This window comes from Dasypus novemcinctus, chromosome 13 (assembly GCF_030445035.2).
Source record: "Dasypus novemcinctus isolate mDasNov1 chromosome 13, mDasNov1.1.hap2, whole genome shotgun sequence".
Classification (NCBI taxonomy): domain Eukaryota; kingdom Metazoa; phylum Chordata; class Mammalia; order Cingulata; family Dasypodidae; genus Dasypus; species Dasypus novemcinctus.
Genome location: NC_080685.1, coordinates 96,090,913 through 96,102,191, shown reverse-complemented (window position 1 = coordinate 96,102,191; position 11,279 = coordinate 96,090,913). Strand labels below are relative to the sequence as shown.

Sequence of the window (11,279 nt, the reverse complement as noted above, 5' to 3'; positions counted from 1 at the left end):
CAACTAGCTTTTCCCCTTCATCAAATAAAATATTAGCTTCTAAGAGTAACAATAATGCAGAATTGCATAAAATACCACTAGCAAAAATCTGTAGCTGTTTTAACCATTTATACCTGGGCCATCTTCTTAGCCATTTGACATTTCATAAAGGAATCACCTAAGATTCGGTATCTGTGGTTTCATGTTATGCAATCATTTTTCGGTGGGAATCTAAACTTCCAAACTAGGAACATTCTAAAACACCTGTTAAATCGGCCTCTTAAACTACTGCTTTATTTTGAAAACGTCTTTGTGGTCACTGTCCAGTTCAGTTTCCTGGCATTTTCAGCTTTTTAAAGGAGGAAAAATAATGGAAACGAGAATATGAGCCAATAACCACTAAATTTAAAAAAACTTACTGAATTTTGATCATTTTAATAAATATATATCAAGAAAACCTCACTTTATTACAACACAGTCATATACAAGCATCTATCATCTAAGTTTTCAACATCAAATGTTATCAAATATTGAAAATAAAGAACAAACATTACTAGACTAGCTATAACACAAGAATATATTTTAAAAATTGGTCCTTGTGGACAATTGTCCAAATGATGATCCTACTCATACACTGTATGAATGAGACCTATATTTAATATTAATAGCAATAATAAAAAAAGCTTTTTATCTTGGAGAAATTGGGATGACTTACTTATTTCCTCCATTTGGCATTTGGTTCCTGTGACCCATTGTTTAAGGAGGCTCACGTCAATTAGTAACCTTGGAAATTGAAATACTCTTTAGCAGGAGGAATTAGCTGGAGTGCCAAGGAAGGATGGTCAGAGGGGTACTCTGAACATTCTTGCAAATGTACAAATTAAAGAAATTATTGAGAAAAATGTTGACCAAATACACAGAAACAGTTACAGATTAAGTCCCATTTCTCCAAAATAACTTTCCAAAAACTAACATCTTTACATTCTTTAAGATAGAACCTTATTGATCACCACATCATTTATTAACATTGTGCTTTTTAATCAACAGCAAAAGTTATATATATAAAAAACCACATGCTTTTATAATCTAAACAAGTGAAATGATGCAAAACAGATTAAAATATAATGCATGCCACTGGTTCGTGAACTTCATTGGACAACCAAATCAAACCAAACCACCCAAAACCGAAAATACCCAAATCCCAGCAACAGACAGTTGCCATAGAAAAAGCTCAAGCAGCTAGTGCTGGATTCTAACAGATCTACTGTTTCCTCCATCCCTTTCTAAAAATGCCAAATCCAAAAAGTAATTGGGCATCAAAAATAAAGAATAGAGATGTTGAATCAAAAGTTGAACGCAATAGTTCAAAGTTAACAGTTTTCAAACAATATTGATCCACCCTGTGTTTTTTTTTTCCTGTTTGTTAAATCCCTGCTGTAACTCTGATTTATCCTTAATTTTCACATTGGCAAAAATTAAGATAAAGTAAGGCACCAAAAATCGCCCTGTATATCACCTCTCTAAAAGCCTCATCACCCATCACAGGCAAGCCAGGAACTTGCAGGGATTGCCCTTTATACGTTTTGTTGATTGCCACCCCTAGTCAGGTGTTTCATTGTGTCACATCTATTTTCACCTGTCACATCGACTGTTAAATACAAATACTTAACAGCAACATGAAGCCATTTCATCAAGCTCCCTGTCTTTAGTCTTTTATTCAGAAAAAAAAAAATACTGTATCATATAGAAGAAGTAGACATCCTTTTGCTGGTTATATTGATTTGCTTACCAAATAACTAATTAATTGGCAAACATGGAAATTTCTTAACTAGTGACAGGCTCCTTGGGGGCAATGGGAATATCACAAGGGCACACTGTCCCCCAGTCTAATATACTCATCTTTTCTGGAAGAAAATTAAGATACACTTTTAAGCATTAAGTCAACTGTTTTCTTGGTAAAATCACCACATTTATAAGTAGCTTGCTGATGCCTATTATACAGATGTTTTATGCAATCTGCTCTCCAGGCATTAAAATGACACGTCATGTTCATGGCATAATTTTATCAGTTGTACAAAACTATAAAATCCATTCAAAATAAAATTTATGAGAGCTAATTGATCATGCTGTGCATGCTTCAAAGTTTCAGTGAAAAGATGGCTCATATTTTACTTCCTTTGCTGCAGCACAGTTTGTTACTTGGTAAAGGCTCCTTTTTCCTTAAGGACTTTTTCCAAGACTCGCTTACTTTGCTTTTGTCATTACGTCCAGTCTCAAAATAATCATAAAATTGGCTTCTGCACTCAAAAGCAAGGTCATTTCCCACAGGTTCATGGCTTAGGGGGCCACCATCCCTGTCGGTGTCATCATTTGCTTTCTCATCACTTAATTTGGCCTTTTCCTGAACACCAAGCGACCTGACATTAGTAACAAATATCTCATTGGCAGGTATCTGGCCATCACTTTTGTAAATTGGTGCACTGCCTACATCAAAATCCACCTGGTGGGAACAACTCGGTAAAGGCAGAGGGGGAGAGGAAGAGGAGGAGGAGGAAGAGGGGGAGGAGGACGCGGTGGAGGCACTTCCGACATGAGCATTGACAGAAAGGGGTAAATTTAGGCAGTGACCACCACATTCTTGATAAAAGCAGCAGGCATGAAACTTTTCACACTCCTCTTTGGCCATCCGTGGTCGTTTTCGGTATGGGCAGTCTTGAGCCATGAACCATTCTTGGGCAGAGGTGCCATTGAAAGAGCAGGCAGGAAAGCACCAGTTATTCTGCATGATAATCTCTCCATGGATCCTTTTCATCAAATTGTTTATAAGGACAGATCTTCGGAGGTACACTTCAGGATCATCGATAAACTTTAGCTTTTCTAAGGACATATAAAGGATGTGAGCGCGTTCCTCGAAAATGGAGATGGTCTAAAAATTTAAAAAATATATATTAATAAAGTAACGAAAGAGAGCGCTTAGGAAACAATCTATCCAAAAATATGATCATGGCCTATGTCTTTCTTATGGTTTCGGGATTGCGTACGCTGCGGGGCGCTGTCCCTGGTGCTGCTGGTGGCTGCCCTTCCTCACCTGCTTGAGCTCCTACCCCTTCCTGACTCAGTGGTGTGGCCAAGCACAAGGGAATCCAGGCAGAAGGCAGGCCTCGGCCACGAGAGGACGCGAGGACGCGAGGTTGGCCAGGAGAGGGGGTGCCGAAATACACAAAACTGATCTATGCTGTTTGAGGTCAGGAGAGCGGTGACTTCGGAGGGTGGGGAGACGGTCACCAGTGTGTGTGTGTGGAGGGCTATGCACAACATGGGAAGTCTGGGTTGTTGGTGAGGTTTCGTTTCTCAGCCTGGATGTCTCCTTTGTGAAAATTCATCAAGCTGAATGTACCCTCATGATACTCAGGCTTTTATGTGCGTGTATGTATACAGGTGTGCACACATATGCACACATATAGCACTTCAAAAAAGGTTTTTAAAAAGATGCCACAATTCAGGTCATCATGAGTATATTTCAAATCCTGGTCTAGTCATCACAGAAGAGAAGATCTGGCTTTCAGCCCTGTCCCTCTTTTCATCCTCTGTGTTCATACTTGCAATGACCCTTGCTTGAGAGGGAGGCAACAATAACTCGTGAGGCTCAGGATCTACATCAGTTGAAGGGTCAGAGTAGGGTTACTTGTGGGGCTGGGGAGAAGGAGAGGAGCAGGGAGGAAATGAGAGGGCCCACTCCTGAGCTATGTGATATTCCATGTGATGGTTGCTGTAAATCCAGAAGCAACTGGAAAACTGCTACAACCACAACACAGAAACTACAAAGGAAATAAACTGCTTGTGTCCCTGGGGGCCAGCTCTGCCAGGTCATAATAAAAGCAAACTGGCAGCAAAACCTGAGCAGCTGTGAACAAAACCAGCCCAGACTGACCAAAAGGAGGAACTACAAATGCAGGGAAAGCCTGCCACCCACCAATGCATCCAGATGTCTTTTTTTGTGCAGAGTAAAAATAACATCTATAGGACCCAGGGACGAAGAGGAGGCAGAGAGGAAGATGGATTTAAAATCCTCTCCGCATATCAGATAACTATGGTTTGGGTTACACCCTCCATGATTAAATCAGCAGATAAGTTTTTGAAGGTAGATAGCCATAAGGAAAAAGAACTGATATTTCAAAAACTTAGATGGTCAGTTTCATAATTCTATGCACTTTCCCAATCCTTTTATTTTCTTCCTAAACATGCAAAAAACTTAGCTTTGGTTTGGTCTTGGGAATGAATTGATACACTTTAACAAAGTCAGAATATTTAATGAATGCACAAGGAAGGCCATGTTTCTACCTTCATGCATACATTCAAGAGATTGTGAGACTACCCCTAAGGAGTCAGGAAAAGCCCTGGATGGTACCCCCATGTGGGCACACACACAAGTGACAGTGACTATGGGCAGCAACAGCTCAGAAAGGAGATAGTACATCAGGAAAGAACAAGGACCTTTCTGTGCGTGTGAAAAGTGCAGAGTACCCATACCTTTAATAAGGCCTGAGACAAATGGAATCATTAGAAAAAAGATGATTCCTAGACTATTTCATTTTGTTATTTCTGGGTAAAGGAGCTCTAGCTGGCTCTTCTTAAAACTACTTGTGAGAAATAACACAGGACCTAAAAACATGACAACGATTAATAGGACTCTGCTGAGAACTGGCTCATTTTCATTACTTGGGTGGAACAATTTAATTTCTGGAAATGGATCAAGCAACTGTTACTAAGTATCTTAAACTCTTAATAAAAAGAATGACTATTAAAAAAACATACTTTATGGCTACAGCTGCTGAGTGGTGGGTGAAAATCCTCTTCTTCCACATACTTCCTCTTAAAGTATGTGATCTTGGATGTTATAGGATTTGAAATTCCCCTGTAATGTGATCCTGTGGTAATAAATCAGATATGACAAATGACATGCGGTTTGCCAGAGGTTCTCCAAACAAAATACTTTCGTTTCCTTTCCTTCTAGAGGGTAACTGGGCTGCATATCTGTCTGTACATGTGGCAATTAAAAATAAACATTTGTCTTAATAGTTGCTATCATACAGAATCCTGTGACCCAAGGTAAGAGAGGGTTTCTAATCAATTACACAGAAAAATTATATATTTCAGCCTTAGAATCTTATACCATATATAGGCTAATAGCAAAATTCATAAAGAATAGGCGTGTAACAACTTGAAATAATACAGCACTTATTCAAATTACTTAATTAAACCCATAATAATATAACACAATTATTCAAATGTATACATCTTTAACTTTAGCAACTAATGACTAACCTACTTTAAAATATTGACTCTAAGCAAGTGAATTAGTGGCAATCTGCACATTGGAGTTATAATAGTCCTCCTTTCTATAGAGGAAATTGCTATTTTTTAAATTTAAAATTAGAATGTTGGGCAACTGAAGTCCTTTTCACACTCAAAAATGTAACATGTTAACCATGAATTTTAAAAAGTCCATTTTTAAAAGATCAGTTTTTACTCCTTTTCAGCCAGACTTAACATTGGGTACTTGTTTTCCCTTTTAGTGTTTTCTTTTCCAATAGCTGGTAATATACAAAAACGCAAAGGAACTTATCTTAGAATATACGACTAAAGAGTCAGGAACACCATCTTTCTATTTTATTGGCTTCATTTTTCTCCCTACAATACCAAAGTCAATTGTGAGCTTAATGAAAAAAGGACAGAGTGCAGATTCCTTCATGTCACTTGGGACAGAGTTTTCCTTCTTAAGCCCCGCAAAGCTCCACACAACTCCACATGGTAGAAAACCCATCCCCAAATTTGTAGTTTGAGAACGTGGTTTGACTCTCTTACAATACAATACCAATACAAGCACATGACTTACACGCCAAGGAGGAGCACCTGGAAACAGTCTTGGGTGCAAGTGAAGCATCAGCCCGGGGCCCTGGGCTTGGCTGGGAGAGGCGCCCTGCGTGGCAGCCCAGGAAGTCCCCGGAGCCCAGCTCTCTCACGCAGAAGGGCGCCCCCAGGCACCACCAACCACCCACCAGTCTGGCCGCAGAGGGCAGGGGGGAAGGTCAAGAGCAGTACCTGCCAGCGGGGGACCGGCCCCGCGGTCTCCCTGGCGGGGGGCCTGCGCTGGCCCCGGGGGGCTGGGGCCTCCGTAGCTGTCAGCCTCCCATAGCGTCTGGTACCCGGCAATTTCAGCGGCTCCTTCTGAGACAATGGGCTCGCAGAATCTATTCATGGACAGAACCAGAGTCATCTCTGGCAGCCTCAGATCTGAAAGAAAGGAAAACAGCCCTGATCAAGAGCCAGGCAGGGGCTGATGGCCTTGGCATCCTCATTCCTTCGCTCTGAGCAAACTTTTACTTCTCCGTCCTCCCCTTTACCCTGAAACATTTTATTATTTTCTCAAAGAAAACCTCAGCAAACCCTCGTGCTGCTATTAGCTCAGCCTCTGTGTTCAGCAATCTGCATTTCATGGGCGGATCTTTAAAACCTCGATTCTTATTGTTCTCAGATTCCCCTCAGCCCTCTCGGAGACAGCTGCTTTGCCTCCTAAACATATTTTCCTCCTGACCTTCCCGCAGAAAACGTCGCGCTAAGAGGCAGGGCCAAAACCCTTGTGCTTCCTTTCTATTAATAAGGCAAAATCAATTTTCTAGTCGATCCCCCGAGAGTCTCCTTTGATGAAATCCGCTAATCAATCAAAAAGAAAAAGCGGGGGGGGGGGGCCTGCGGGGAGGCAGAAATCTCCATCCACCATCATCGCAACCGATGCTCCCCGGTTTGCAGTCAGTTCCACCCCCCCTGCACCTTCCTCCTCTCGTTTCCGCAGGGCCAGTTCCTCTAAGACATTCTGGGGCTCCCTCGACTTTCTCCTCCCCAAGCGAAGCAGACAGAGAGACACTTGGTAGTTGTTTCCACCAGCCCTGATCAGACTGAACTGGATCTGCCTCCAGTCAAAACACTGCGAGATGAAGACAGAAAATTGGCTCCAGTTTCAAGCCGTGAGTTGCAGTCCCACAGGAGCCAAGCACAACATCAACGGAGCAGGCAGAATATTACACAGGAGCCAGGGCTTCAGGGCCAGAGGCAGCCGGCAACTCTTTACACTGCAAAGCCCAGACACCAGGCAGGAACTTCCAGCAGGCAACACATCACTGCCCTTCTCTCCAGTTCACAGCCCGAACACAGGCCTGCAGGGAGACTGGGAGCCCCTCCATGATCCGGAGGGTGGCGGCCACGTCCCTGGGGCTCGGTTTCTTGCCTTGGCCTGAAGTGGGGCTCAGGGGAGGGTCAAGAGTGAGTTCAAGGGAGGAGAGAGTCTGATGTTCAACGTAAAAAGACCCAGAAGTGACAGCAGGGCAGCCTCAATGCCTTGTTAACTGCCAACTCCTTTAGGAGACCAAAAGTTCCACTATCTCACTTTGTGGTTTCAAGAACTGTCAGAAAGATTGATGTCAGGCTTGCTTTCTTAAGATTGATCGTCTTTCAAATATTCGCCAAGGGTCTAATTCTTGCTTTCTTCTCCAATTTATACAGCTTGTAAAGCATTTGGGAAATGGTGAATCTTCCATTGTCTCACGGGAGACTATTATTGCCTACATTTTCTAACAAGGGTCCACTTCCAGGTAAAGGGAGGGAAAACTCCAGAGTAAGGGGAAATCGCTTCATTAAGGTGACAGTGTCCATCTGGCTAACCGAGCAGCTCTTGGCAACAAGAAATCCACCTATTACCAGTCTTCTCAGGCCCCAAATTCTGTCCCCACCCCACTGGAGAATTAAGCAAGGCCTTCTGATAGACAGAGCTGTTCATGTTAGTAGCTGGAAGTAGAACCCAGCTGATTTAGGCTGCTAAACCCTCTACCACTCTCTCTTTTTAAGATACCCCCAGGGTTCCTCCAAAGAAAAGCAGCAGGACTTATTAGGAAAGGGGGGTTCAATTAACTCTCTATTAAAAAATGATGGATCATGCCACTTAGTTTGCTCTTTTGAGTCAGCAACCAAGAAATTCAGTCTATATTGAGTTAACAAGCCCTTCTATCATCCCACAAACTTAACGTCCAAGCAAGGTAACAAACCTCATGATAATTTATTCCCTGGAAGATTCTCATGAAATGGTCCATTTCTTAACCTATTCTAAAGGACAATCATATCAGGAAATGCTATTGCCAGGAGCAAATGAATCTTGGCTCTTTACCAAATTTAGTAGTTCTCTCATTGACTGCAACAATATTTTCCAGCTTGCAATTTATACTCACTTTTATGCTGGATTTGGGAACAAGATTCAAGTTTTGCCTATGTAGAACTTTTATTACATATAATCACAAACAGGTTGACAAGCCCTTGCCTCTTAAGGAAAGCATTTGCAGTCCTCCAACAGCAATTAGCTTTGTATAATAGGATATTATATGGATCCTGTGCTTTTTATATTAGAGTTTGTTTATATTTTAAGGACATTGTTGAAGCTGCTCTGTTCTAAGTAATTCAGCATTTCTATTAATTACTATTGTTTTCAGCACATTAAATTCTATCATTATGCATCTGCATTTGATCCTTGGCATAATCATTTTTATCTTGGCTGTTGTTTTCTCTTTACAATATTCCTAGTTTAGTTTTCTTTCTTGAAATGGAACCTTTTACCAGCAAAATTCTCAGCTGGGGAAGCTGAGCTCTGTAAGTGATTTTTGCAAGTCTGAATGAAACATGAATGGGTTGGGATGATTTGGGAATGGGGAGGAGAATGAATGGGAATGGGGAGTCCTCCTATTTAGAATGTCCATTGGGATGTTAACACATTAAGAAGGCAAGTTTAGGTTCATGGAAAACTAGAGTGTGCAGCACTAGACACCAGTGTTTCATAGGATTCTTTATTTGTAGGACATGTACAGATCCAAACTGTCATTACCCCCTCTATGAGATTTATGTTATAATTCTGCTACTGGATTCAGAAGTTCAAGTCCACAAATTCATTTGCTGTTAATATTAAAACATAGGCACAAAGATTTACACATACGGCAAGATTTGTTTTGTTTTGAAACACCGGAGGTGAGTGGCTTCAGAAGGGCTTGTGTGTTGAGATGTGATCTGCCTATACACGAGTTTTAAAAAGTAAAAAATCCCTAACCTTTATCCTCAGGCTGCTGCATGTCTGTTTTGTCAGTCAAGTGGATATGGTGAATGGCACCCCAAGCATCTCCAGAAGGCCAGGGGCTAAAATGTCCAGCTTTTCCAACTGATGTTCCCAGTAAAGTTACCAGGCATTTCTACACAATTTGGTTTTTCCAGATGAGTTGGGCTTGTTCTTCCCTTGGAGTCATTATGATGCTAAGGAGAGGCTGGCACACAGAACAGGGGAGGCAGCACTCAGTAGCACCTCCGACATAACAAGGGGGCTTCTGTCATCCTGTCCCTCCCCTCCCCATCTAGAGTTGAAAACTAGGGAACACTTGACTAGGAGCACTCTAACAGAAGTCTGACTCCAACACTTAAAAGCAGGGACGTAAAGGACTCATTTTTCCAATTCCCCTCTGACACTGCCAGTCTTCAATGCCCTTCCCAGGTGGCCTCAAGTCCCTGACCTCGCTGTCGTCCCTGACAAAATCTCAACGGCTTCATCCAGCTCCTGGTGGTGGGGGTGGCAGTGGCAGCGGCGATGATGGAAAGGTCTGGAAGGGCGGAACCAAATCCTTCCACCCTTCTGAACAGACAGATGTCGTTTTCCTGCCGGTCCTGCAGTGCACCTGTCTGCCCTGAGCAGCACATTTCTCAGCAGCAGTCCTGAGAGCCCAAGGGCTTTAGAAGTCGGGTGCTGGGGCCGGGCGTGCGGCTGCAGGGCCTGAAGGGGGCAAGTGGGTACCTGGACTTCCCAGCCCGACGCCGGCTTTCTCCAACCCAGACCCGGGGGCGGGGCGGCGGAGGCTCGCAGGACCGACCCGTTGCAGGCGGGCGGCAGCCACCGCGTCCCAGCTTCCGCACGGCCACCCCCGGGGGTCGCAGCCACTGCCCGCGAGCCCCTTTCCCGGGTCGCCATCAGCTCCCGCCCAGCCGCCGGCCTCCGGAGAAAGTAAACGACACCCCAAGTGGCTGGGAACAAAGGGCAAGTTGTCTTTCTGCGGTGCCGGAGCTGTGTGCCTCTGCTACGGAAGAATAAGAGCTATTATTATTCTTTCTTTCTTTCTAAACCAAGTTTCCTTCTAAGGGAAATAAACACCAAAGGTAGGATTCCAAGGAAATGACTCACGGCGGTTGGCAGGGCTCTGGCGAGGCTGGCCCAGGCCCCGCGCTCCAGCCCGCAGCAGATGCCTGCCCGGCCCTCCCTCCCCGGCCGGCGGAGCCCACTCCGAGCCCGCCGCCGCGGGAGCGCCCTTCGCGCCCGGAGGACAGGGGCGCAGGACCCGGCCCGCCTCTCCCGCCCGCCGGCCGCGCGGGGCGCGCCACCCCCACGCCCCGGGCGGCCTCTCCGCGCCTCTGCGGCACCCGCGGGCACTCCGGAAAGTTGCTAGGGCCGAGGAGGCGGGAGGGGAGGAAGGGAGGAGAGAGGCGGAGGCGTGGACCAGGCGGGCTGCAGCCCCAGCCCGCCGGGGAGGTGAGCTGAGGACAGAGGAGCCGCCGCCGCCCGCAGCGCGGGCTCGGCTGCCGGAGAGGAGGGTGCGGGGGCGGAGGTGGCGGAGGACAGAAGGTGTCAGCTCCTGCAGCTATTCCTTTTTCTTGCAAACGCGCGCTCCTGACATCGACTAGCTCTCCCTCCCCACCTGCCAAGAGCCGCGGCGCTCAGACCAGGCGGCTTCCCTAGTACCGACCCCGCTCCTAGGAAGAGGGCGTGAGAGGCGGCCAAGGCTCCCGGGGTCCCGCCACTCCGCCCCCTGAGTCGACTCCGTCCGCACCGGCAGCAGCCAGAGCAGCCCCGGAGGCGGCGGCGCTTCCCGCCCGCGGCGCCCGCCAGCCCCAAGGGAGAGCCCGCGCCACCTCCTGCGCGGCGCCCGCCCCCGGCCCTGCCCGCTGCGCGACCACTCGGGGACCCCGGTGCGGCGCAAAGGCCCGGCCGGCGCGCGGGAGGCCTCGCGGGGGCCGGCCCTCGTCTCCCACCCTCCCCGGCCCCCCCTGCCCAGGCGGGCGGCTCCCAGCCCGCCTCTTACCGCGGGGTCAGCGGGGAGGCGGCGGCCGCAGCGCTGGAGCTGCTGCGGGTCCGCTCCGGGGTCGGCGCCAGCCCGGCCGCCGGCTCACTCGCGCGGGTCGCGGCCCGGCGGCCCGATCGGCGGTGGCCTCCGGCGCGCGGTGGG

The 11,279-nt window shown here is 46.4% G+C and overlaps 1 protein-coding gene across 2 annotated transcripts; it reads right to left on the bottom strand.

Moving 5' to 3' along the window:
* Positions 1–397: 397 nt before the first annotated feature.
* SERTAD4 (SERTA domain containing 4) lies at positions 398–11,214 on the bottom strand. 2 transcript variants are annotated; one of them, XM_004476233.4, is made up of 4 exons: positions 11,136–11,214; positions 6,082–6,273; positions 4,795–4,907; positions 398–2,905 (listed from the first exon to the last, which is right to left on the bottom strand). In XM_004476233.4, exons 2-4 carry the CDS (start codon positions 6,254–6,256, stop codon positions 2,141–2,143), a joined length of 1,053 nt encoding a protein of 350 aa, XP_004476290.1. In that variant the 5' UTR covers positions 6,257–6,273; positions 11,136–11,214; the 3' UTR covers positions 398–2,140. The 2 variants fall into 2 exon arrangements, with proteins under 2 accessions (XP_004476290.1, XP_012374152.1); XM_012518698.4 differs by lacking the exon at positions 11,136–11,214 and adding an exon at positions 6,811–6,953.
* Between the last annotated feature and the right edge of the window lie 65 nt (positions 11,215–11,279).

Bases quoted from the DNA above. Each gene is read 5' to 3' on its own strand.
- SERTAD4 (XM_004476233.4), bottom strand. From the start codon at position 6,256: ATGACTCTGGTTCTGTCCATGAATAGATTCTGCGAGCCCATTGTCTCA. The intron at 4,908-6,081 runs GTACTGCTCTTG...TTATTACCACAG, and splicing joins GGCCGGTCCCCCGCTGGCAG to GATCACATTACAGGGGAATT. The intron at 2,906-4,794 runs GTATGTTTTTTT...TTAAATTTTTAG, and splicing joins TCAGCAGCTGTAGCCATAAA to ACCATCTCCATTTTCGAGGA.